Genomic DNA, 25,281 nt, shown 5'->3' with positions numbered 1-25,281 from the left:
AGACCAGCCCAAGAAATCTTGTGGCCTGAATCAGAGCAGCAAGTACACTCCCACCCCCCACCACAAGTCAAGATGTACAATGCCCAAGGGTGGCCATGTAATTTTGACAACTGAGGCATTCATAATACAATCATGATAATTAAAATAACTAGCAACATCTTGCCTTTTCATGACATCCCAAAGCAACAGCCTGGAGCAGCTGCCACACTCTGCCTAATAGTAGGGCCAGACTTGGCAAACAGGGAGAAACCATTGCTAACACTTCTCCTGTCCTCAAATGGTCAGCAATGCTGTGAATGCACCGTCAGCACTCACCATCAGAGCAGATGGCAAGCTGAGTTGCACACTAGATGCACAACCGTGATGTATATGATGTGCAGTTAATGCATGGAACCTCACTGGTGTAGACAGCGAAGGGGATATTCCTAGGGCTTTCATAAAGAGAACTGTGTTCTGTTTCAATGTATCCAGTCCTTGCACTGAGGGGAGCTTCAGCTTCTCCAGGCCCACTCTTCCATATAGTCCTCCGCAACTGGGGATCAAGGTAGGATGTATGCACTCTGTTTCCTACAGTGAGCCTGCATACCAGGGAAAGGGGGTTGTTTTCCTAGCTGCTCCCTACAGTGCCAACCTGGGAGTATGGAAAATTGCTGTGTGGCTACGTCCTAGTATATTTTTAAGGTATGCTGTGCATATCATTAAGTCACCGCATAAATATGAGCGGATTGCAAAACTACATTCATGGAGGATGCGGCTATCAATGGCTACTAGCCATAATGGTTATGTTCCCCCTCCAGCATTGGAAGCAGGATGCCTCTGAATGCCAGTTGCTAGGAGTTATCAATGGGGCAAGTGCTGTCACACTCAGGCTGTGCTTGCGGGCTTCCCAGGGACATCTAGTTGGCCACTGTGAGAACAGGATGCTGGATGAAATGGCCCATTGGCCTGATCCAGCAGGGCTCTTCTTATGTTCTTATGTAATATTAAGCAGCCTGATACAGACCTGTATGTGCCTTCCCTTCACATAACTTTGACAAATGGTTTTGGACTATATGTTTGCTGTGATAACATGTAGTTTTAGATATGGTTTAAAAGAAGGGGTGGGCAAACATCGGGCTTGTGGGATCTCTATCTACTCCAAAGTTCACCGACTGGAGCAGGGGTGCACACAGGTAGCCAAAATTAAGGACAGGGTGTCTCTCAGCATGTGCTCAAACTAATAATTTGTTTTTTGTACCAGAACAGAGCTCTTAGTCTATTCATACAAAAAACAATTACTCTTGCCCCCCCCCATGTCCTTTCATTTCAGCAGCTTAATTGGGAGGGTGGCTTTTTGTTGTTGCTATCGTTTAAACAATTTGGGAGTCAGAAATCTGTGCCAATCTACTGCAACTCACCCAGAAATCTATCCAGTAGATTGCAACCTACCTCCTGCCCACCCATGCTTGAAGGATATTGGCAGAGTCCTAAATGAACTCATGTTGTGAGTTTAGTCATTATGGGATATATGCTTACCAAGCACAAAAGTTACTGGGATTTGTTCTGCGTACTTGTCACAGTAAATGGACAGTTTTTCAAAGTACCGCTTTTGGCTTCCAGTAAGAATAAATCTGCAAGTACAAAAACAAAGGAAAAAGAGAAGGATATAGTATTTTAAATTAGTTTCACGTAAAGGGCAAGTGATTCCCATATTAAGAATAGAAAAAGGGCAATCAGAAATATTCAGCATTAAAAGTAATTAATTGCAAAGCAGATTATAAGGAAGCTTAGATGTGTATTTCACAATTGTGACAAAGGCCTCAACTGACAAATGAATAGAAAACTCTGTGATATGCAAAATCAAATGCATTCTACAACTAGATTCCTGGGTATAGGAACTCAAAGGGATATGCTTCTGAATAGAGATGTATAGGATAGCACTGTTAGCAACATGTGTTAGAATGAGAAATATTCAATACATTGTTACAATATGCCGCCCTGGGCTCCTGCTGGGAGGAAGGGTGGGATATAAATAAATAAATATTTCTACAAATTCCAATTGAACACAATAACGCAATACCATCCAAGGTCCAAAGCCCAATTATATAATACATGGTGGGGTCAAACAATGGCAATGATGGGCTATTTAGGTAGTTTTATTGGAGGATGTGAAACATGCAAACTGGGGGTTGTATCTAATGTTAATCATACACAGAGTAGACCTGTTGAAATTAATGGGCATAGATAACTTAGGTCTATTAATTCTACACTGAGGAAAACTTAGTTGGCAGGGGTGTAGTCATCCGGGGGCACAGGAGGTTGTAGAACCCTTACTTTTTGGGGAGCAGGGTCCCAGCAGGGTCCCTGAAATGGAAATGGACTGCCTTTAAGTTGATCCCGACTTATGGCTACCCTATGATTAGGGATTTCATGGTAAGCGGTATTCAGAGGGGGTTTACCATTGCCTCCCTCTGAGGCTAGTCCTCCCCAGCTGGCTAGGGCCTGCTCAGCTTGCCACAGCTGCACAAGCCAGCCCCTTCCTTGTCTGCAACTGCCAGCTGGGGGGCAATGGGGCTCCTTGGGACTATGCAGCTTGCCCACGGCTGCATAGGTGGCAGGCACGTAACCCCTGAGCCACTCACTGTGGGGGTGATCTTTAGCTGGCCTTTGACACTCAGGAGACATGAGCGGGGATTTGAACTCACAGAATCTGGACTCCCAGCCAGGCTCTCCTCCCCACTGTGCTATACCAGCTGTCCCTATGTATGCGTAAATCAGCATGAAAGGGGAGCGTGTTAGTCAAGTGAGAAGACTGTTTCCAGTGGCTAACAACATGCTTTCTTGTCCTTTGGTGCTTATTGAAGTCAATCAGAATGAAAGGAGGTGAGTCAGTCAATGAGAAAAGTCTTCTCTGCAGCTTAGGCCTCCCCTTTCATGCTGATTGGCTCCTGGGGTAAGTGAGAAGTGAGCTTTATGGTAAAGTGTCTTGGTATTCCAAATCCTAGCCCCACATTTGCCTTCATTTCAGAATTCTTAAAATCAAAATGTTTCTGGCAACATTTAGCTCCTAGAGAAGAAGATTGAGAAAGCGGGGGAGCCTATGCACACAACATTTTTATTCTGGTTCTATAATTCTATAATTGCTGAAGAGACACTGAATCCTGGGGGCATGGCTGTGGTGTGACCATTAATGAAGGAACCCGGCACTGTTAGTTGGATACAATCCTGTAAATCCACATCAGCCTCAGATCAAGCTATGATGAATTGTGTACATAATTGTGTTCTTAAATTGCTTTTTAAAAATGTGTTTTTAAAATTTGTATATTTGTTTTTAATGTTTTAATTGCTGTAAACCGCCCAGAGAGCTTCGGCTATGGGGTGGTAAATAAATAAATAAATAAATAATAAGAACAGAGGCAAACACCTTCACTCTTGTGAAATGCACCATTCAGGTTCAGCTCAACATCAAAGTGCAACTCCACACAGCATTCAGCTCTGTGTGGAACTGAATTCTGTGTGGAATTTGCAGGAGTTGAATTCACTTACAACTTGAAGCTGAGCTGAAGCTTTGCAGGTCACCATGGCGCTGCTCAATGTGAGCATACAGTCTGATGCTACCACTATTACTAACGCAATGGTGTTTGTTGCTGACATAGGTACCTGTAATAACACACAATTGCAATAAAAAAATTCCATGGAAAATATTATTACGTGCACCCCAATTTTCCAAGCAGTGAGAAGTTCCAGGGGCACAGTGCTACTTACATGGGCTTCATTTCCTTTGAAAAGTGGTGGGTTTTTTTGGCATTTTGTAATATTTCTCTTTGTTTGCGTAGGTTAAGCACAGGTGGAAGTCCACTGCTTAAATATTCCAACAGGCAGCCAGAGTCCACTGATGTGAGCATCAGGTCCCTAGGATATGGGTGGGAAAACTGTAGTCTTTCACACATTGTTGGACTACAGTTTCCATCAGCCCTGACAACCAGCCATACTGGCTGGGCCTAATGGGAGTGTGAGTCCAACAACATCTGGAGGGCCACAAGTTCCCCATCTATCTTTAGGGAGACCACGAGTACCTGAAAACACTGTTAGTTTCCTGTCTGAGCTCTCTCTTTTTCTGTCTGACTCAAACTGCAGTTTCTCATTTCAAAAATATCTCGACCCATCCTCCTAGTTAAGGAGCAAAGGTGGGAGAGAAGGCTGTTCTTTGGCAATAATAATAATAATAATAACAACAACAACAACAACAACAACAACAAGAACTAGAATTAGAATTAGAATTAGAATTGATGTACCACTTTATGTCAAAATAGGCTTCGAAATAGCTCTCATTACTATTCAGAACATTCTCCAAAAGATCCTGTAACAAGAAGCAATTGACTAACTATTTTGTTCCCATTTATTCATTTATAAAAACGATTTTATATCACCTTTCAGTCGTAAGGAGGCCTCTCGAGGCAGTTAACAAGCAAAAACAAATATACAATAATAAAATTAAAATACAACAACAAAATTAAAACAGAACATTAAAAAAACTTAAAAGAACAGAGTAAATTAAAAACCATTAAAAGCCAAGCAGCATAAAAGTGTTTTTTGCTGCTTGCCTAAATGTCGTCAGAGACGGGGCCAGTCTTAATGTCCCTGGGGAACATATCATGTGATGGGATTATTAAGAAATCAAAAGCTCTGGCGAAGTATGCCTCAGGAAGCAATCGACACTCAGCCCTACTTGCAGACATTAAATAAATATTATTATTATTAGATAGGAAAACCCATAATACATAAATGGGCCTGTTTTTGCAAGACAGTATTATTACTTTTGCTTGGTTATTGTTCTTCTATAGATATATTATTATAATTGAATATTGGTCTTCATAAGGAAGGTAACATTGTTTTCATAATACTTTTGATTTTGAATATCAGAGAGTTTTTCATTTAATTGTCAGTTGGTGTAGTGGTGCCCCCTGTCCCATCTGCAAGACAATCTGCTTCCTCATTTTGCAACCAAATGCATAGGAGCTGCACAAAAGCAAACAGGATCATCATTTAGTCTAAAATCACATGAGGCCATCACCTTACTGAAGTTAAATTAAGCACGTCTGAGAGGAAGAGGCTGTAGCTTCATGGTAGAGCATCTGCTTTGCATGCAGAAGGTCCCAGGTTCAATGGAGATCCACTGCCACTCAGAGTAGACAATACTGAGCTGGATGGACCAATAGTCTGACTTGGTAAAAGCAGGGGTGTAGCCATCCAGGGTTATGGGTGATTGTAGACCCCTTACTTTTTTGGAAGCAGGGTCCCAGCCAGGTCTCTATCTATGAGCTGATCAGTGTGAAAACGAAGCGTGTTAGCCACTGAGAAAAGTCCTTGTCCTTTTGTGTTGATTGGACCCAATCAGAGTGAAAGGAGGTGAGTTAGTCACTGAGAAGACTCTTCTCATTAGCTAATACACAGCCTTCCCTTTCATGCTGATTGGCTCCTAGAAGTGTCTATTGTAATGGAGTATGAACTGGAAGATGACATGGAGAGCAAGGGAGATGAGATAAAGTGGGAAATAAGCCTGTGAGGGGGTGTGGAGTGACTATTATGAAGGGACCTGCTGCATTTGCCACTACAATACTGGGTAAAAGGCAGCTTCCTATGCGTCTATGGATCTGCTGAATACCTGGATGGGGAACCACATGTGCACTGCCTCGGGTTCCATGACACAAGAAAAGCAGGATATAAATGTCAGAAAGATAGATAGATAGATAGATAGATAGACAGACAGACAGACAGACAGACAGACAGACAGACAGACAGACAGACAGACAGACAGAGCCCTTCTATTAATTTCAGTGGAGTTTGTGCAGGAGAATGTCTTGGTGAGTGCTTATGCCCCATGTAATCGTATTTCTTTGAGTCATTCTTTGCATACCAATCTTTTCGTAGCCAAAACAGCACTATCCACACAGATACCTGCAGACTTGGAGAAAATCAGGTTTGGAGAAGTACAAAAAATATTTTAGGGTGAGAGGGAACCCACGTGTGAGGTGGGAAAAACAGCCCAGTGAGGAATGAAGATGCTCGGTGGCCATAGAACACTGTTGGCGGGGCAATGGAATAAAGTAGAGGCGGTTAATTTTTGGTCCTCCAAATATTGCTGGACTACAACTCCCATCATCCCTGACTATTGGCCATGGTGGAAGGAGCTGATAGTGGCTGGAATTCCAACAACACCTGGAGGGCCACAGGTTAGCCATCTCTGGAACAGAGGAACCTGGGAAAGGGCAGGACTGGCTACAACAGAATGCTGAACAGAAAATTCCACACTGCAACATTTTGTTGGAGATCACTCTTGTTTATTATAAAATCAATCATTATGCAAGGAAAGTTTACAATACAGAGTGTTCCATGAGGTGAAAAAGATGTACCTGTATAATAGACTTATCGCTGTGTAAAGACAAGCAAAGAGAAAAAATTCTCTGTAAAGCAGTTTGTAGATGCTTCCTTTCCACTTGAGAAGTAATCTGTGGAACCCAAAGAAAGTGGCATTTGCTACTTTACTGGAGTATGTGACTGTCATCTTCTCTGCTGATTGCTTCTGGGGAAATGGAAGGCCAAAACACAACAGGTAACCAATAATATTTGATGTAGAATATTGGCTTAGTCATACACCATCACAGCAGCTACCACTATGAACAGTGTTATCAGATAATTCACAGCATTTACAATCTGGATACCTGCTGTGATTTCAACAGGCACAGCCTATATTTTCCCAAGGTGCACCACACAGCGCCAAGGGATTTGAACACGGTGTAGTTTATCAATATTGTAGCACACACACCAGATCCTGAACTGGAGTGGCAGTCCTGCTGATAGATAGAATATATTCTGCCTTACTCAACCACCAAGCCATTCTGATATCAGCCTAACAAGCCATTAGCAATGAAGCTACAACATGCATAGAAAAATCAACACACCCTCTGATCTCTTATTGGGGTTTCAACATGTTACTTAGAATGTGACTTTCCATCTGCTGGGTAGACTCAGCAGTAGCAGGGGTAAATGTTTCCGAACCAAGGCAAATATTCCATTAGCAGATCCTCTAGTTGAAACATTTTCAGAGCACTGATTAAGCCAATTGGAATCCAGAGAATGAAAAAGTATTATCTTTGATTTTAGTGGCAGTATGCATCAACTGTGGTTAAGAAATCACCTAATAAATATTTGAACTGCTATCTTGCTTTACTGAAATCTGTGGAATTTAGGCTGTATTCCCCTATGCACTTACCTGGGAAAAAGCCTTGTTGAATTCAGTGTGATTTACTTCCAGGTAGACTTGCATAGGATTACATAATTAGCCATATGTAATGGATGGTGGGATTACACTTTACCCCCCAATCCATATTAAAAATAACAAGATTTATTTATTCATTTAATTTCAAACTTTTCCAAGAGTTTACAATAGATTTTTAACATGAATTTTAAAAGACCATATTAAAAATTAATTATTAAAACCCAGCTTTACCCATCATCCTCCCTCTGAGGCCTGTCCACTAAAAACACACACAATAAACCAGTTCATATAAAGTGGTCACACTATCTTTAAAAACATAAGACGAGCCTGCTGGATCAGGCCAATGGCCCATCTAGCCTCCTGTTCTCACAATGGCCAACCATATGCTTATGGGAAACCCACAAGCAGGACCTGAGCACAAGAGCACACTTCCCCCCTCCAGTTTCCAGCAACTGGTATTCAGAAGCGTGATGCCTCTGACTGTGAAGACAGAGCATAGCCAATGTGGCTAGCAGCCTTTGATACCCTTATCCTCCATGAATTAAAATGTGTTTGATAATTATCAGCAAACAAGAATCCCCCCATAAAGGCTACTTTATGCCTCTACAATCAGTATTTTTTAAAAAATTGTTATTATTATTTATTATTATTTATTATTATTGTTTATTATTATTATTATTATTATTATTAATAATAATAATAATAATAATAGTTAATATTAATAACACACCTCACCAGCAGGTCCTAGGGTGGGTTACAGAAATCTAAAATTCATTATTAAAAGCAATTACAACAAATTAAATTCACGGGAATAGGGTGGGTCCTGAAAACCTACATCTCAAGTGCCAAAAGCCAGGGTAAAGAGGTGTGTCTATAGCATTTGTCAAAATATGAACAGTGAATGTGCCAGCATATAAAACTGCTGGATGTTTTTTGTGTAAGTCTTAATTGTACAGCTGACTATCCTAGAACTGTAAGTGACATAAAGATAGTGGAAGAACATCAATTACATCTAAGCATGGAAAAAATACACCACAACAGATCAGTGTAAATGAGTCTTTGCTGTATTTTTTTAAAAAAAACAAAACTTACTTTTCAAAAATATTTATTAAAATATGCACATTGCAGATGTCATTTTAAGATATCAGGTTAACTCAAGCACTGCGAGATACCAAAATACTGTAAAAAAGGAAACTAGAATTCTATGTACACTAACCTGCTCTCCTGATTAGGTCACTCAAAGGCAGAGATGATGATCTGAGGCCTTCTGTGTTCCCCAAGTGAAGGAACATTCGGGTCACTTTGTGTCCCTCGCCACCTTTGGTGCACAGCCTATCAGGGCTTTAATTGCTCTCTAGAGCTCTCACAGGAATGGACTGACAAGCCCAAGGGTTAACGTATCTTTCCACTTCTGGAAGCCTGTTTTTGCCAAGTTCTCCACTGCTGTCAGTTACAACAGGGAACAAACGCAACCGGCAGCTGCTGATCTGGCTCTTTTCTAATCTATAATTATCACTCCACTTGTTATCCAAAGGAGGACCCCCCTTTGGTCTGAATGCAGAACCATGGACACAGACGTTTCCCACTTTGGATTTGTTCCTTCTGCCATCTGCCTAATGCCGAAGAAGTAAAGAAATTCAGAAAACTGGAGCTTGTGTTGGCTCAGGAACACAGTAACCCGAGTCAAAGAGAAATAAGAGGACCCTTTTTCAGTTGCAGCAGCTGGTATAGCACAGTGGGGAGGAGAGCCTGGCTGGGAGTCCAGAGTCTGTGAGTTCAAATCCCCGCTCGTGTCTCCTGAGTGTCAAGAGCCAGCTAAAGATCACCCCCACAGTGAGTGGCTCAGGGGTTACGTGCCCTGCCACCTGTGCAGCCGTGGGCAAGCTGCATAGTCCCAAGGAGCCCAGTTGCCCCCCAGCTGGCAGTTGCAGACAAGGAAGGGGCTGGCTTGTGCAGCTGTGGCAAGCTGAGCAGGCCCTAGTCAGCTGGGGAGGACTAGCCTCAGAGGGAGGCAATAGTAAACCTCCTCTGAATACTGCTTACCATGAAAACCCTATTCATAGGATCGCCATAAGTTGGGATCAACTTGACAGCAGTCCATTTCCATTTTTTTCAGTTGCAACCCTTAACTGCTCTGTGAAATTCAAAAGCTTGTGCAATTTGGTTAAGGGAGACTGGACCAATAAAATGGTACTGTCTTGCCTACCGTGTCTCTCCTGAAAATGACCTGCATGTGCCTGTCTCTAGCAGGTCCTGAGATCAATAGAACCCTTACATAACAGTGTGATTCATTTGAAAATCATGTAATAAGAGGAGATAAGATAAACAGGTGGTCTGGGATTCTGTACTAAAAAAAAATCCCTAGATCTGTAACAGAAAATACAAAAAAATGTCAATTAGAATAAATTACATATTGAACATGTTTTACATTTTTTGTCTGTGTTGACTGTAATCCGACTCATGCTGTATTTGTGTGAATATGCTTTGATGACCCAGTTCTAACAGGATTTTTGTCTGCTGAATTACGTATTGTGTGATTCATTTTTTTTCCACAAGGAAGACATGGAAGATTACAGCTATGGTCAGTGGGACAGACGTCGGAGGCTGGCTCAGTTCTTGGAAATGAGTGGAACTGGTGGTGGCTCAGAGAATCTATTTAGGGCCTGAAGCGGCCAGTGTCTGGAATGTAGTGCCGAACTGGGTAACATAAATAATTTGATATGGCAAATAAGTGAGATGAATGAATCAGGACTTAAGTCTGACATATGATGGAATGGTTGCATATTTGACCTAATTTTATTGGCTTTACTCCTGACATGGATTGGGGGTGGGTGGGGTCTGAGGACGGGCCTATCTTGAGTACTTTTCCATTATTCACAGGTAGTTTATTCTGATCACCATCCATTCTGTCCTGCATTCAGATTTACCACTTGATAAATGTGTAGGCGGTAGTCCTCCTGAGTTGAATGATGGGGAAAACACAAAGGAGGCTTTCCTATCAATTGCCATCAGCAAGAACTAGGGATGGATGAATCTGTCAGTTTTGGTTTCTCTCAGGTTCTCATTCTTCCACTCTTAAGTTCACTTCTCCACATTTCTGGAGCACTTTGTGATTAAAAAAAATCCTCATGGAAATTCATCAAATATTTTAGTGTACATTTCCCCTAATAAAACATTTTTTGTAGGCAGTTTCGATTAATATGCCCATTTTGCAAGCAATTTTCCCTAATATAATGCATTTCTGTATGTTGTTTTCACAAAGCTTTTAAAAAATGTTTTTAAAGATGTTTTGTTTTAATGTATTTTAAAGTCTGTTTTTATGATGTTTTAAAGAGTTTTTAGTGCTTTTGTTTGCCTCCATGGGCTCCTGCTGGGAGGAAGGGTAGGATATAAATCAAATAATAAATAAATAATAAAATAAATAAATATATTTTATGCACACTTTCCCGAATATATGCATTTCCATACGCATTGTTTGGTGGGAGAGAACAGCACCACAAAATTCAGTGAAGCACAAATTTTGAAGGATAGCTGTGGTTTGGTTGTCATGTTGATTCAAGTAGTGTGAAAAGGTAGTTTCTCCTTAAAATGCAAACCACAATCGAATGTTACTCCCATCCCTAGTGAGGAGTTCTGTACCCAGTCACCTCAGCCCAGCGCAAGTGATCTCCTGTGCACAGATTTGCTGTACGCCTAGTATAATAGGGAGGACAAGAGTCTATCTGTGCTTTCAGGGGTGGAGTGCTGATGGGCTCCAGTTCTTGTTGGACTACAACTCCCATCACTCCTGGCCATTGCCTATATTGACTGAAACTGCTGCGAGTTTGAGTCCAACAGTATACTATCTGGAGGGCAACAGTATCCGAGATGCACTTGCAAAGCTCTGCACTCCACTTAACCTGCCTAAGAAATCTGCATGGACAGTACTCCTGTGGGGGGAGGAGAACTGAGAAGCAGAGACTCCAAGCTCCCACCCCACCCCACCCCACCCCCCTTGCCACCCTAACAAGTGACCAGCGGTATTAGAACTGCTAGCACTGATAACATTTCAGATGAGGATGGGCCCTCTGTGAGTGAAGCAGCAGGTGCCGAGTCTTCTGCTGGACTAGGGCCATGGGCACCCACTCACATGTGCAGTGGTTGCTTGCCCAGATCTTGGCAGTGTCTAAGAAAACATTGGCTGTCAAAGAGCAACTGCTGCAAGAGCCTCAAGAGCAAAGTATTTCCCTTTCCAGACAGCTCAAAATTCTGCCAGAGATGTACATGTGAGTAAATGCTGTTGTAATCAGTGGGATTTACTCAGAGGTATATGTGTATAGAATCATATCCAGAGATAGTAAGGAACCACTTATTCCAACCTGGGGACTATTTAGGAGTCTCAATAGTCTTTGACACTGCACTACATGAAGTAAGCTCCGAACATTTAGACTGCACTCTTAAAACCACTTGCTAGAGAATTGGTACAATTTAGCTTCATGGAGCAGAGGTTCCCAAACTGTGGTCCATGGACCACCAGTGGTCTGCAAGCATCATTCAGGTGTTCCACAGTATGTACGCATTAAATATCCATACTGATTTTGAAATATCCATATTGATTGATTTTTTAAAGTACAATAGTTGTATTTTCATTTGCTTCTTTTATTTCTTACATTGTATTTTACCGTATTACAATATGAATTCTGTGGAATGCAAATTGGAATACAGTACAAGAAATAAAAGAAGCAATACCAATTCATTGGGCAGCCCAATATATTGGGCAGCCATATAAATGCCACAAATAAATAAATACATTTACAAAAATGAATTCTACATTACAGAGTTAAAACGAAAACTATGTGCCAGGCAGGCTTATTTGTGAGAGTAAAAATCACAGGAGATGTGTACAGCATATTCCCCAGCCAGGAAGCCTCCCCCTGCATTTACTGGAATTGGTGGCAGTTGTAAAAAGCATGTAGAGTAGTGTCTCAGGGTCCACCTAACCCTAGTCTTCCTTTTATTCTGGGGTCCCCAATGTGGCCCTCATGGGCACCACAGTGTCTTAAGGCACTACTTGTATTGTACTTGTATTGTTGATTGTATTTTAATATTATTTTGTTATTCATTGTATTTTTATACTATTTTATGTTCACCGCCCAGAGAGCTATCGCTAGTCGGGCGGTATATAAATTTAATAAATAAATAAATAAATAATACTTTTGGCACCACCAAGAGCACCTGTCCTTCCTATTTAAAGAAAAGGGTTGGGGGGGCTTGTTTTCGTTGGGTGGTTGTCTGCTTTTTTGTCCTTTTTTTTTTTGAGGGTTGTGTAGGTATTTTGCCTGTTTTTTGGTGTGTGTATGTTCTGAGCATCACCAGTTTTTCTTCTGTGAAATGGATATTTCGTTGCATCCATGTCAGGTTTTTGGATTTCCAGATGTGCCCTTGGACCCGTAATGGTTGGGGACCCTTGCCAATCACATTCCCCATAAGTGGGAAAAGGGAAAGCAGTAAGAGAGTAGTGTGCATGGATATGCTGCTAGCTGAAAATTTGGAGGAGGACTTTTTATGAATGGTAGTAGCAGCTGGAGAATCCTGATAAGGCTTTTTTAGAGGTGGATTTGCCTACTGAGTGAAATTAGTTAGCCGAGCCACTTTATAGTTGTATGCAATAGTTGTGTTTGCCATGGTTATGCCAGTGTGCTGCCACAGCATATATGTCAATTGTCAATTGTGGCATGTCCAGGATTTTTTATTTATGTATTAACATTTATACCCCGCCTTTCTTTTCATGATAGAAACCCAAGGTGGCTTACATATGGTTCCCAAGTGGTCTCCCATCGAGGCACTGACCAGACCTGGTACTGGCCTCATGTGCCTTCAGACCATGGCCTGGGACCCTATGTAAGCATATGTAAGATTATGAAAAAGCAGGCAGCACAGCCAACAAGGATTCTAGATTCGGGACACCTATATGGGTTCATTATACAGGATATCTGTTGTAGTTGCAATCCTCTATATTGGGGGATACATAAATGGTACTGGAAGCATGCATAGGAAATAGCAGTCCAGGGCAAGACTAAGTATGCTTATACCAGTTGCTGGAAACTGCAGGAGGGGAGGGTGCTCTTGCGCTCAGGTTCTGCTTGTGGGCTTCCCATGGGCATCTGGTTGGCCACTGTGAGAACAGGATGCTGGACTAGATAGGCCACTGGCCTGATCCCACAGGGTTCTTCTTACATTCCTATTCAAAAGAAAGTCCCATTGCATTCAACAGGGCTTGTAAATTTGTTCAGGGTTTCAGTCTTGACTTGTGGACCAATTCAGACTGATATAACAGGCATATGTGTGATTTCCAGTTTCATACCGCTGTTAGGTCCACCACTAGAATGCACATGCTCAAGCACATCCTTATCTATAATACTATTTTACGTGGCCCAGCCAGGACTCAGGGGCACGAGGGGAGGGATCATATTCCATCCAGGGTGAAACGAAGTCCCAGGTCCAGCCCTGTTACACGTAGTTTCCCTCTGATCGGCGCTCAAATTATGTGGGAGGGGTGTGAGTGTATGTGATTTGGCTAAACTGGATGGAGGCAGGGAGTGGGTTTTGTAGATTTCATTAAGCCCTCCCACCACCCCTCTCATTTGAGCCGTGCCCCGGATGAGTCCAAAGGGAGCGGCTTGCAGACACTACAGCTGTTGCACCTTCAGAGGCTGTCACCCCAACCCCGTAACTCCTCCTCCCTAATTATTATTAATAAGCGGGCCAGGCAAGTGGTGAAGTTTTGGGATGTAAACCCTAGGGGGAGCCACTGAGCTCTCTGGCACGGCCTACCTGGTCCGAGCCAGGGGCTTCTACCTGGCATATGATTAAACTAGTTCCGCCCTGCCAGAGGGCGCCGCTTCCGTTGAGCGCATGCGCAGCTGCTCCCAACCCTGCCGCTTGCTCTTGTTATCGGGAACTGGCAGTGGCCAAAGAAAGGACTATTGCCAGCAGTTGTTGCTCCTGTCGCCGCTGCCACCGTTCATCAGGGAACGGTCTCGCTGGGCTTGGCAGGTAAACCTTGATATCCTCTCCCTCCTCAGAGAGATTGGCTTGTCTGGGCACCCAGCACCTGTGGCACCTTCTTACCATGGAGCTGGAGCATCCCTGTGGCTGTGGCTTCCCCCCCCCGGGGCTCCTCTCTTGCATTACCGGTACACTGGACCTTTGAGAAACACATAGCTACTGAGCAGCCAAGACGCCTCTTTAGGGCCTTCCCTGTAGTCTTCATCTCCTTTTTTCTCTGTTTGCAAGGCACCCAGGATTAATATGCTCTATATGGCCAGGAGCTCTTTTCTTTTCTCCCTCCCTCAGAAACCTTTTTCCACCCCCTCCATCCCCTCCCCAGGTTTTTAACCATCCCCCCCTTTTTGGGGGGTGATTGCACATTCAAGATCACTTTCAGGCTCTGAGTTATTCTTTAAATGGCCTGAGTCACCTTGCCCACCTAAGGTCAGGGGCGACTCCTCTCTGTCTCCTCCCTCCCTATGCATTAATGAGGGTGTTCAGCAGCCATTTAATGATGGCACAAAATATGTGGAAGAGCGGGTTGAATATGGTGTGATCCATATAATATTTGATGATGTTGTGTATGTGGTTTACTACATAGCACAGAATTCCATAGACAATATCCATACTCTTGTATAGGGGAGGGCTGGACATCAAGTATCGATTGCTCTTTTTTAGTTTTGAAACCCTTGGCACTCTAAGTGGCTTTGCATTCAACTAGATACTGATAACTGCCTATCAGGTTCCTAGCACTCATAGCCTTCCCAATGGGTGGCCCAGACATCTACAGACCCTCACATTTGTCAGGCTTTCCCTTGCTTTCCAGAAAGCCCGCACTTGCACATGTAAAGCCTGTAAACATGCAGAGTAATTAATACTTGTGCCTTAATAACGTCTGGCCAACCAGAGTCTACTACTGTATTCCTCAACAACACTTGTGGTTTCTAGTCCTTGCCTTCCTGACACCACCAGTTATTTATTTAATGCTATTTCGAACTCCTTTCCTTGTCTGCCCCTATATTCCATCTTGAAGCCAGAATAAATTCTACAAGAGAAATATATGCAAACTTAATTAGCATAACCTTATTCTGAGCTTAATCTTGACTGATGGAGAACTAGAATTTGGGAAGACGATGGAGAGGACTTTGCATAAAAAAAGTCAAATGAATTTAAGAGACAAATTTCGTAAGTGAAATATGCGTATATCAGTGATAGTTGCTAAAAAATTGTGGAGAGTTGAGAGTAAAGGTTTGTTCCTGGAAGTAAATATTGTCAGTTTGTCATTAAAACACTGTCTTTAAAGTTTTTATGTGAACATGGCAGTTTTGCTGGATATAATGCAGAATGTATGCATCATTTTTAAACTTAAAGTGTTCACTGTAATGTCTAGAATAATTTATTTATTCATAGGAGCCCTATTTTCAATAGCATGTTAATACCTTGTAACTAGAAATTTCAAATACTGTTAAGTACTACAGATTTAAGATAATATTATTATGAAAGTGAGGTTAAGTTGGGTGAAGGAAAAATGGAGTTATGTGGTCCTTCACAAGTGATGTTAAGAGTTCAGAGTGGTGGCTAGTGTGGAACTATTTTCTGAAGTAGCGTTTGATTTGGAAAAGTTGTGAAAGCAACTTTTATTTTTATAGACTTTCTCTTTTGTTTTGCACCAGAAAATAAAAATGTAATTTCCATGAGAAACTAGATGTGAAACACTAAGAGACCCTGATGACAACTTTGATATCTTCTACCTTCAAGAACTGGGGTGCCATAAATACCAGTTTTGGGACATTTCCCATTATTTCAGTTTGCAGTAATTTTAAATTCTTCCTTGTCTGCTTTATTAATAAATTCTGGAACAACATAAAATAAGAAGAGATGAGGAAGAATTCTTGTATAGTTGTAAAATTACTTCTAACATAGATGGAAGAATGCATGCATTTGAATATCATTACCTCATGAGCTTAATCTATTACACATGAAACTGGAGGTTTGGTTTGCAAAAACTGAAGCACAATTATGCTTTTTTAACTTCTGGCAGTTCATATACGTTTTATGTCTTCTGTGCATGGGTACATCAAGCCCTTTGTCTTTTCCCTCCCCTCCCTCCCATTTAGTAGTGCTAGAGTTCTGTTATGCTAGGTTAACATTACCTTGAGAATAAAGAGGGATAAATAATTTATCCTAGTCATTATGCTTTTAATAACTAATGTGTGTGCAACTTGCATCTAATACTTAATACTTAAATCTCATTTTAAAGGGACCATTTTTGGTGGAGTATAGTCAAGTGTACCTCAGAATTTTCCTTTTCATTACAGGAAAAATATTGTGAATGTTATGAGATCTCCTTGGCATCCTGCAAACCAATGTCTTTTAATGATTTCTGAATCACCTAGAAACATTTTAATGCATATTTGAGTGCATGCTATAAAGTAGTATTCTACTATGCACAAATTGTTATGGACACAGGTATGCAAATTTAATTTGCCCAACGCAAGAGGTAGACAGTATTACTCCTAGCTTGGTTAGGAAACTATTCCTGCTTCATTGTCCTAGTGCCATGAACATTCCCTCTTGACAGCTCCTTCACTTAATCTCCAGTCCTGGTCGCCATGTTCTTTGGATACATAGGCTACTGCCACATTTCTTTACCTGCAGTAGCTGATCTTCATACTGTGTCCTGGTTGGACTGAAGAACTGTAATGTTAGATTGAGCAGAGAGGTTTAGGGGCAATGGTTATAATGGGGAAAAAGGGAGAAGTTTCATGGCTGTCATTTGGACTTTGGCCCTATATTACTATCTTCTCTTAGTCTGTGAAAGAGATTTTATTTTATTACTACGCTTAAGTTCCACTTTGCTTCAAAGGAGCATAAGATGGCATACATCGTTCTCTTCACAATAACCCTGTGAGGTAGGTTAGGCTGGGAGACAGTGACTTCGCCCAAGGATGGCCAATGAACGTCATGGTTGAGTGGAGATTTGAACCTGGTCTCCCAAGTTCTAGTCCAACACTCTAACTGCTAAGTTATACCACACTAACTCTTACATGCTTGGCTATAGTGGAAACTTGAGTTTTAACATCAAAAGTGCAGAAGGCAACAGGAATAACAGAAGACGCAGAACATTTCCTACCAAAAACACATTAACTCAAAGGAAAATTGCCCTTTACTCATAGTAAAAAACATAGCTTTGAGGTTGGCAAAGTAATGTGTCTATTCTAGCAGATGGCAATGATTAAAAGAATTTTGTTAGGAAAGTTACATTTAAAGTATTGAAGGAAAAATACATTCTTTGAAATTCAAGGTAGGCAGGCTCTAAGCCTTAAACCTTTAAACAGCATAGGAAACAGTTAAAATTTGGAGTTCTTTTCAGAAATAGTCCATTCCTGTTCCTGCATCCTAACGTAAACTTAATATACAGTTCTGTTATATTCTCTACAATAAAAGTGCTTCAAGTCACACATTTCAAAATGCTGAGTTACATGTTAATGCTTTTTTTAAAAAAACCTGACAGAAATGGGCATTAGGGTCGCAGACAAGATTAGAAACCTCATTACTAACAGAAACACTAAACTGGGATTAAAGTACTTTCACTGGCAATGCACACTTGTTCCCTCAAAACATTCTTATTTTAAATAGCTGAAGTGCTCACTTTCATTATACAACGTTTCTTAAATTTGTGGTAACCCAGTGCAATTTAGCAGCTGGAATTAGATTTTTTTAAATAATCCATTGCAAACAGGGAAAGCATTCACGAGGCAGATTTTCATGCAAGCAATGAAGGTATTCTGTGCTGGTTGGATGCAAGGGCCATTGATGTCAAAAATCTGAGGGATCTTGGCAAACTTCCGGAATCATCACTGAAGACTTAATTCCTTTGCCTATAACATTTTTTTAAAATAATAATAATAATAATAATTTAATTTGTGGGTCGCCTATCTGGCCAATGGCCACTCTAGGCGACGTACAATTTAACAACAATACATTACATCATAATAAAATACATCATAAAATACAATATAATAAAACAATAAAACAGTTCCAGTACAGAGTAGTAGGCTATTGGTCGTAAAAATTTAACCCTCCCCGTAAGTCCCAAAGGCCTGTCTGAAGAGCCAGGTCTTCAAAGCTTGGCGGAATACATTCAGGGAAGGGGCATGTCGAAGGTCATACAGGAGGGAGTTCCAGAGAGTGGGGGCCGCCACTGAAAATGCCCTCTCTCTTGTCCCCGCCAACCTAGCTGTTTTAGTTGGCGGGATTGAGAGAAGGTCCTGTGTGGCTGATCTTGTTGGGCGGCATGGTTGGTGGCGCTGGAGGCGCTCCATCAGATAAACTGGGCCGAGACCGTATAGGGATTTAAAGGTTAATACCAACACCTTGAATTGGGCCCGGAAAATAACTGGAAGCCAGTGTAGGTCGAACAACACTGGGGTGATGTGTTCCCGGCGGCGACAGTTTGTAAGCAGTCGAGCCGCAGCATTCTGTATAAGTTGTAATTTCCGACCGTTTTCAAGGGTAACCCCACGTAGAGCGCATTACAGTAATCCAACCGAGAGGTGACCAGGGCATGTACCACCAGTGGGAGCTGATGAGCAGGAAGGTAGGGCTGCAGTCTACAAATGAGGTGCAATTGATACCAAGCTGCCCGGCTCACTGTCGAAATCTGAGCCTCCATGGACAGCTTGGAATCAAGAACAACCCCAAGGCTGTGGACCTGGTCCTTCAGGGGCAATTTCACCCCATCGAACACCAGGTCAACATCTCCCAACCTTCCCTTGTCTCCCACGAGTAGCACCTCAGTCTTATCAGGATTCAACTTCAGCCTGTTCCTTCCCATCCATCCACTCACGGATTCCAGGCACTTGGACATGGTCTCCACAGCAGACTCTGGTGAAGATTTAAACGAGAGATAGAGCTGAGTGTCATTCGCATATTGGTGACACTGCAGCCCAAATCTCCTGATGATTGTCCCCAGCGGCTTCATATAGATATTAAATAGCATGGGAGAGAGGATAGAGCCTTGTGGCACACCACAATTGAGAGGCCAAGGGTCTGAAACCTCCTCCCCCAATGCTACCTGTTGATGCCTGTCGGAAAGAAAGGAATGGAACCACCGTAGTACAGTGCCTCCTATTCCCGATTCCTCCAGGCGATGTAAAAGGATACTGTGGTCGACAGTATCAAAAGCCGCTGAGAGATCGAGGAGGACAAGAAAGGTGAATTCTCCCCTATCTAATGCCCTCCTCATATCATCAACCAGAGCGACCAATGCTGTTTCAGTTCCATGTCCAGTCCTGAAACCCGATTGGTATGGATCCAAATAATCCGTTTCATCCAAGTGTGTCGACAACTGATTAGCCACCACTCGCTCAATGATCTTGCCTAGGAATGGTAGATTAGTAGATAAAAAAACTACTACTGATTTGATGATACCTTGCCTTGCTTTATTGGGATAAATGAGGCTGTCTTGCAGGGTTTTCATGTGAGAGGACTGATCTAAATATGGGGGTCTCTGGTATCTGTATATATGGGCACCTGCACAGAGTGGGTGTATAGCTGGAAGAAATCTGTGAATCTTAAAATAGCAAAAACAGCTCTAAATCAGAAAAGCCTCTTGAGAAGTCCCATGTGTTACAAGTTTATGCTATGTACTTAATCCCTTGTATATATGCATCCCTTGTACAGTATCTGTGAGCCTTAAATTGAATGCCTCTGTTTAAATAAATTGGGAATTTTTGTGTCTGTGGCCCTACCCATACAGAACAAAGCACAAACCCTTATAAATCTGATGCTAGTGGGCAAGACATTGGAAGACAAGCAGGGCCAGCTCCAAGTCTGAGGGGGACCTGGGAAAAGTGCGTTCTGGTCAACCCCTCTCTCTTTTGGCCCTGACAGCAGCGGCAGGCAGTTGCAGCACGTTTTGATATATCTATTTCTGATTAGAGAAGTGAAGGTCCAGAAAAAAATTGGATTTTTTTTTTAAAATCCCCATTTCCCCCCCAAAAATGGAAAAAAAGTAAACAGAACAACAACAGCAACCCCCTTGTTTTTCCCCTGAATTTTTCTGGTTTTTTTGCACACCTTCACATTTCTATTTCTGATATATAAATTAACATTCTGATGTACTGAAAAAATTAATAATATATATCTGGAATGGTCATTATTTTTGTAAAAGTTCCAATGTATATATTAAATAGAATATGATGTCATAGTCTCTTCCTATTATTTGATTTTAAAGAGTTTTATTTTAGAAACTTAAAAGGTTGCGTGACTTTAGGATGTAGATGGAAGACTATTAGTTGGAATGCTCCCTCACGACAAAAGCACCCCACCTGCAGAAAGCTATCTGAAGGAGAAATGTTCCAGCCTGGTCTCCTCAATGATTCCTGTTTCATATGTCAGGAAAATATTAAAGTGTACATTTCCTTCTCTTACCTTACCATTGTATTCGGAAGTGGTACCCTCTTAAAGAGGGTTCTGTTACATGCATTTTCTGAAAGTGTGGACAGGCTCCTTGCTTGCATGTTGTGTTATCTTTGGATCACTATGTCCATCACTCCAATCAATGCCTGGTGCTTACCAAACTAATACCCATAATATAATTTAATAGGCACTTATCCAGAAATTATACAGAGACCAGTCCAAAACTGTTTGTATTCAGAGCCGCTTTCATTTAGTTTGTTTCAGGTTTTGGCAAAATTGAGACTGAAGCATGTTATAAGGCATCTTCAGGGGCTAATAGATTGTATAAGCCTTGAGTGATGTGCAATGCTATCACTTTCACCTTGTTCATAGAAACTAAAACATAAATACACCTTAAATGGCAGTTTGTTTTTGAAAGGTTTTTACAACTTTCTGTTACTATTTTAATTGGGATTTAAATAGTGAACTTCCTTGTTTCTTAGAATGTCTCCACGCATGAGGCTTAAACTGGCTTTTCTATTAGAATGTAAAACTACACTGGCAATAACATACACCATATTTCTCTTCTGACCTGCATTAATGGTGATGACATATGACACAACTCTCTCTGCAGAAGTTCTAAGGTCCTTTTTTCTTAAGAACTTCCAAGGCCAAAGTAAGAATGTAATGTTCAGTAGCAACACAAAGCATTTTTTAAAATCAGAATGTGCACAAAACTGCTTCTTGTATCCATTTTTTTGGTTGCATCAAAGTGTAAATCGCTCCACCTTATAGGTAATTTTGGTTACAGGATTGTAGTCAAAATGGGGCCACTAAAGCAAGAGGGAATGATTGCCTGTTTCCCAAAAGTACAAAAAAGATTTAAGAAGAAATACGCTAAGCCCCCCCCCCAAAAAAACCCCCAGCCTAATTCAGACTGAGCATGCTGAGTGGACTTGGAGGGACAAATGGAAAAAGGGAAGAGAATGTAATGAAGTATCCTGGAAGAGGACATGACTTGGTCAAGCAGACGTTTTGTTGCAGGTCCCATTTGTACTTTATGATTTCATCTTTTCACAACAAAGGACATTGCAGACTACTTACTTATTAATTAATGCTATAGAAACACCAAGTACTAGGATCAAATTGTGTTTAATCTGACCTGCTTGGATGTCATTGTAAACCATAGTTTATTATTAGTTTATTATGGCAGGAACAATCTGTACCAATTTGGGCTTGCATGCTCCCCCTCCCTTATCCTCCTCTGGCATGGCTGCGAGGATGAGATAAAAAGCTTCTCTTTTTTAGATTAACCACAGTTTAGCATTTTATCCAAACTAAATAAACTTTTTAACCCATGATTTTGAAGTTGGCTTGTTTCAAATAAACCATCATTCAACCTTACAAACTGAATAATCATGATGATATTTGAATCGGCTTAATGCTGCTTTTTTGTGGAGATAAAATGAATATCTTAAGATGCCTGCCCCTCAAACTGTACTGTTTGCACTGCTGCAATTTACAATCTGCACTGTCACAATAGTCCTGTTACAGTAGTTCTGGAGTAGTTCTTTTCCCTCACTATTTGTTTTGCTGGTAGCTGAATTAGAACAATGCATAGCTGTAAAATACAGGTACAGGTTTATGTGCAATGCTGTGTCTAGAAACATTAAATCATTACTGTAATTTGTTTACATCCTCTTCAGTGTCAGTTATGCACATTCCAAATCCTTTGTCTAAATGCAGCTGTCTCTGTTGTTGAAAATGCCTGAAGCCTCAAGATGTGCTTGATGGGAGAGGAGAAGTTGTATCAGGTGGCAGCTAACTCTCTTGGGCCCCATGCACTAGAAGGGTTTGGATTACTGACTATATAAAATAAAGCTTTCAAAGTGCAGTGTCTTGGGAGGCTTTGATCATAATAATTTTTATTTTATGTATTGATTATTATTAAAGATATTTATAAGCTGTTTTTTTTAGGAAGAAAGGCTGACTGAATACAGTGGGATTTCACTTCTGAGTAAATGTGCATAGAATTGTGGTGTAAGGAAGTATTTGCCTTTAAATAATAATGTGCATGACACATGCACAACCATGCCGATATCTGAGCTGTTGGGTTTGGCCAGTTTTGTCTTTAAACCTTCAGGGTGATAAATTGTCTTGCAGTTTCCAGCTTACGTAAGTTCTATATATTTGAGTTGTGATTTATAGAAATATGTCTTTTCAAGTAGACTATACAGAAACCTGTGAGGTTCAGACACGAATACAAAAACGGATTCATTTTAACAAGTATAAGAAGCTTTAATACTCATTTGCGTAGGCACTGAGAAATGGGGAACCCTGCATGTCTGCCTTTGTGAAATGTAGTAGAACATTGTTTCTGTTGTAGACTAGAATGAAAAGCGTTGATACAATTTCACCATGAAGCAATGTACTGTACATTACTTTGGTAGTTTTACCCTCTGCCCCTTTGTCGTTGTCTGCTTAAGTGGACTTAGTGTGGTACAAAAACTGAGCATTTTACAGTTAAGCACAACTGTAGAAGTGTATCTTTTAAAAATGAGGTATGCAAGTTTGTTGAAACTGTAGGTTTAGACTTGCTTCTTCCTTCCAAAGCAAACATTTGAGATTGGATTGGATGTATTTGGTTCTGAATAGAGTGTATACCTGTAGAAAACCAGTAGGACTACCAGGAAGTCCTTGTTTACTGCACAGACTTGGTGGGGGGCTTCTTGGCAGAACACTTTGGAAGTCAGGAGATGCAACATTCCATAGAAAATTACAGTGTTTCTTTTGTGTTCATGTTTCTAGAGTTATTTTCTTGACAGCCAAGCTGGAGTACAGTTGTCAGGGTAGTAATTTACTGCGCACTACATCTGCATGCAGAGTACATAACAGGGGTGAGATTAACATTTTGAACAGAACTAAGACACAGTATACTTTTGAAAAAAATAAATAAATGACTGAAATATATTTTAAGTTTTTACCTCAATATTAGTAAGCAGCAAAGTCTCCCCCCCTTTTCATTTTTAACAAACATATATTTGCCATAGTGGTAACTTTTACAATTTGTCCTGCTTAAAAGTAGCTGGAAGGTCATTGCTATCACTAAATAGTTCTCCTATTTTTGGTTTAAACATACTACTTTTATTAGTATTTTATGTATTGGTTATATTAGTATCCTATCCTTTCTGTAAGGATCTCGGAGTCTCATCTTGCCTTAATAGCATCCTTGTGAGGTTGGTTGTCCAAAGGCACCAGTGGACTTTATGACTAAACAGGGATGTGAATCTGGGTTTCCCAACCCAGCAGTCCAGCTACTGCACTATGTTGATTCCCCACACTCGTATTATGTTGTTATTTCAGTGAGGGCACATGTGTTTCCCAAATCTGCCTTTCTCTCTCTTTTCCTTTTGCTGTTTTCACACTATTCTCTTCCCATGCTGCTGCTGCTACAGAACTGAAACATAAGTGCAGGAATAAGTATTGGCCACTAAGAAGTTGCAGATTTTTAAAAATATGGGCTCAAAAATCCATAATCTGTTGGTACTTCAGCAGTTTAGAATTTAAGTAGTATTACTTAAATGAATACTAGAAAGGGACTTGTAAGAAACAAGGAAGCTGTGACACCACCTCCATGATGGGAAAACCTGTATTTTATTTTATTTTATTTTATTGCCTTTGCATCCTGTTAGGGGCCTTGCACTTTTATCTTGGAATTTCAGTTTCTGAAAATATCTTATATCTGACATGATACAGTCTTCCTGCAGATATTTTAAACCTCAGTGCATATGGGGAATTGCTTGTTTCAAAGCAACCATACTTTTTGATTTCTCTACCAGAATGGAGTAAAAACCAATGATATCTATTATGTGAATTAGATAATTTCCTTTTTTAAAAAATAAGTAAATACAACCCCCTTTTAAAATAATAGTCTGGTTAAAATAAAATATGGATACAAGCACTGAATAGTAATGCTAGGTTGGGGCCAAAGCCCATCTGCTAATCCAGCATTCTGTTATCACAGTCGCCTATGGGAAAAGCATAAGGAGGCCATGAGGGCAATACCCTCCTGCTGTTGTTCCCCCAGTGACTGCCAGGTATTCATCGAAATGCTGCCTCTGATTATAGAGGCAATATATAGGCATTATATTGGAGCCACGATACCTTCAATGAATTTGTCTAATCTGCTAGACAAAGTCCATAGTTTAACTACATCATGTCTATACACAGCATTCCATGTGTAGTCACATCATAAAGGCGTTATGATATTGGCCATTTTTATTGTTGACTTTAACAGTGTTTAGCAATATGCTCCTCAAATTCTGTTTTGCATCTTTTATTGTCTGCTTGTATGACTTTTGCTAAAGTTTGTTCTGTTTTGCTCTCATTTGGACAAGACTTCAGTTTTCTGAAGGAAGCCTTCTTGCCCCTAGCAGCTTCTGTCTGCCTGTTAACCATGCTGGCATCTTCTTCGCCTTGGTAGGACCTTTCCTCATATGTGGTATACCTTCTAGCTGTGCTTCTGTTGTGGTTTTGAATAGGTCCAAATACTCTGGAATGATCTGACCTTCTTCACTTTCCCTTTCAACATC

The 25,281-nt window shown here is 41.0% G+C and overlaps 1 protein-coding gene across 6 annotated transcripts in view; it reads right to left on the bottom strand.

The window, feature by feature from the left end:
• BEST3 (bestrophin 3) overlaps positions 1-8,638 on the bottom strand; it is a 35,511-nt gene extending 26,873 nt beyond the window's left edge. For 3 of the 6 annotated variants that reach the window (XM_061639756.1, XM_061639757.1, XM_061639758.1), the window contains exons 1-3: positions 8,475-8,638; positions 6,393-6,562; positions 1,516-1,610 (exon numbers count right to left, since the gene is read on the bottom strand). In XM_061639756.1, coding sequence (XP_061495740.1) covers positions 1,516-1,610; positions 6,393-6,544 — 247 coding nt within the window. In that variant the 5' untranslated portion in view covers positions 6,545-6,562; positions 8,475-8,638. Of the gene's footprint in view, positions 1-1,515; positions 1,611-5,053; positions 5,302-6,392; positions 6,563-8,474 lie in introns of all 6 variants that reach the window. The other 3 variants (XM_061639759.1, XM_061639761.1, XM_061639760.1) reach the window with 2 other exon arrangements.
• Between the last annotated feature and the right edge of the window lie 16,643 nt (positions 8,639-25,281).

The sequence above is a fragment of the Rhineura floridana genome, chromosome 8, assembly GCF_030035675.1.
Source record: "Rhineura floridana isolate rRhiFlo1 chromosome 8, rRhiFlo1.hap2, whole genome shotgun sequence".
NCBI lineage: Eukaryota > Metazoa > Chordata > Lepidosauria > Squamata > Rhineuridae > Rhineura > Rhineura floridana.
The sequence above is the reverse complement of the archived record's forward strand: the minus strand, read 5'-3'. Positions and strand labels throughout refer to the sequence as shown.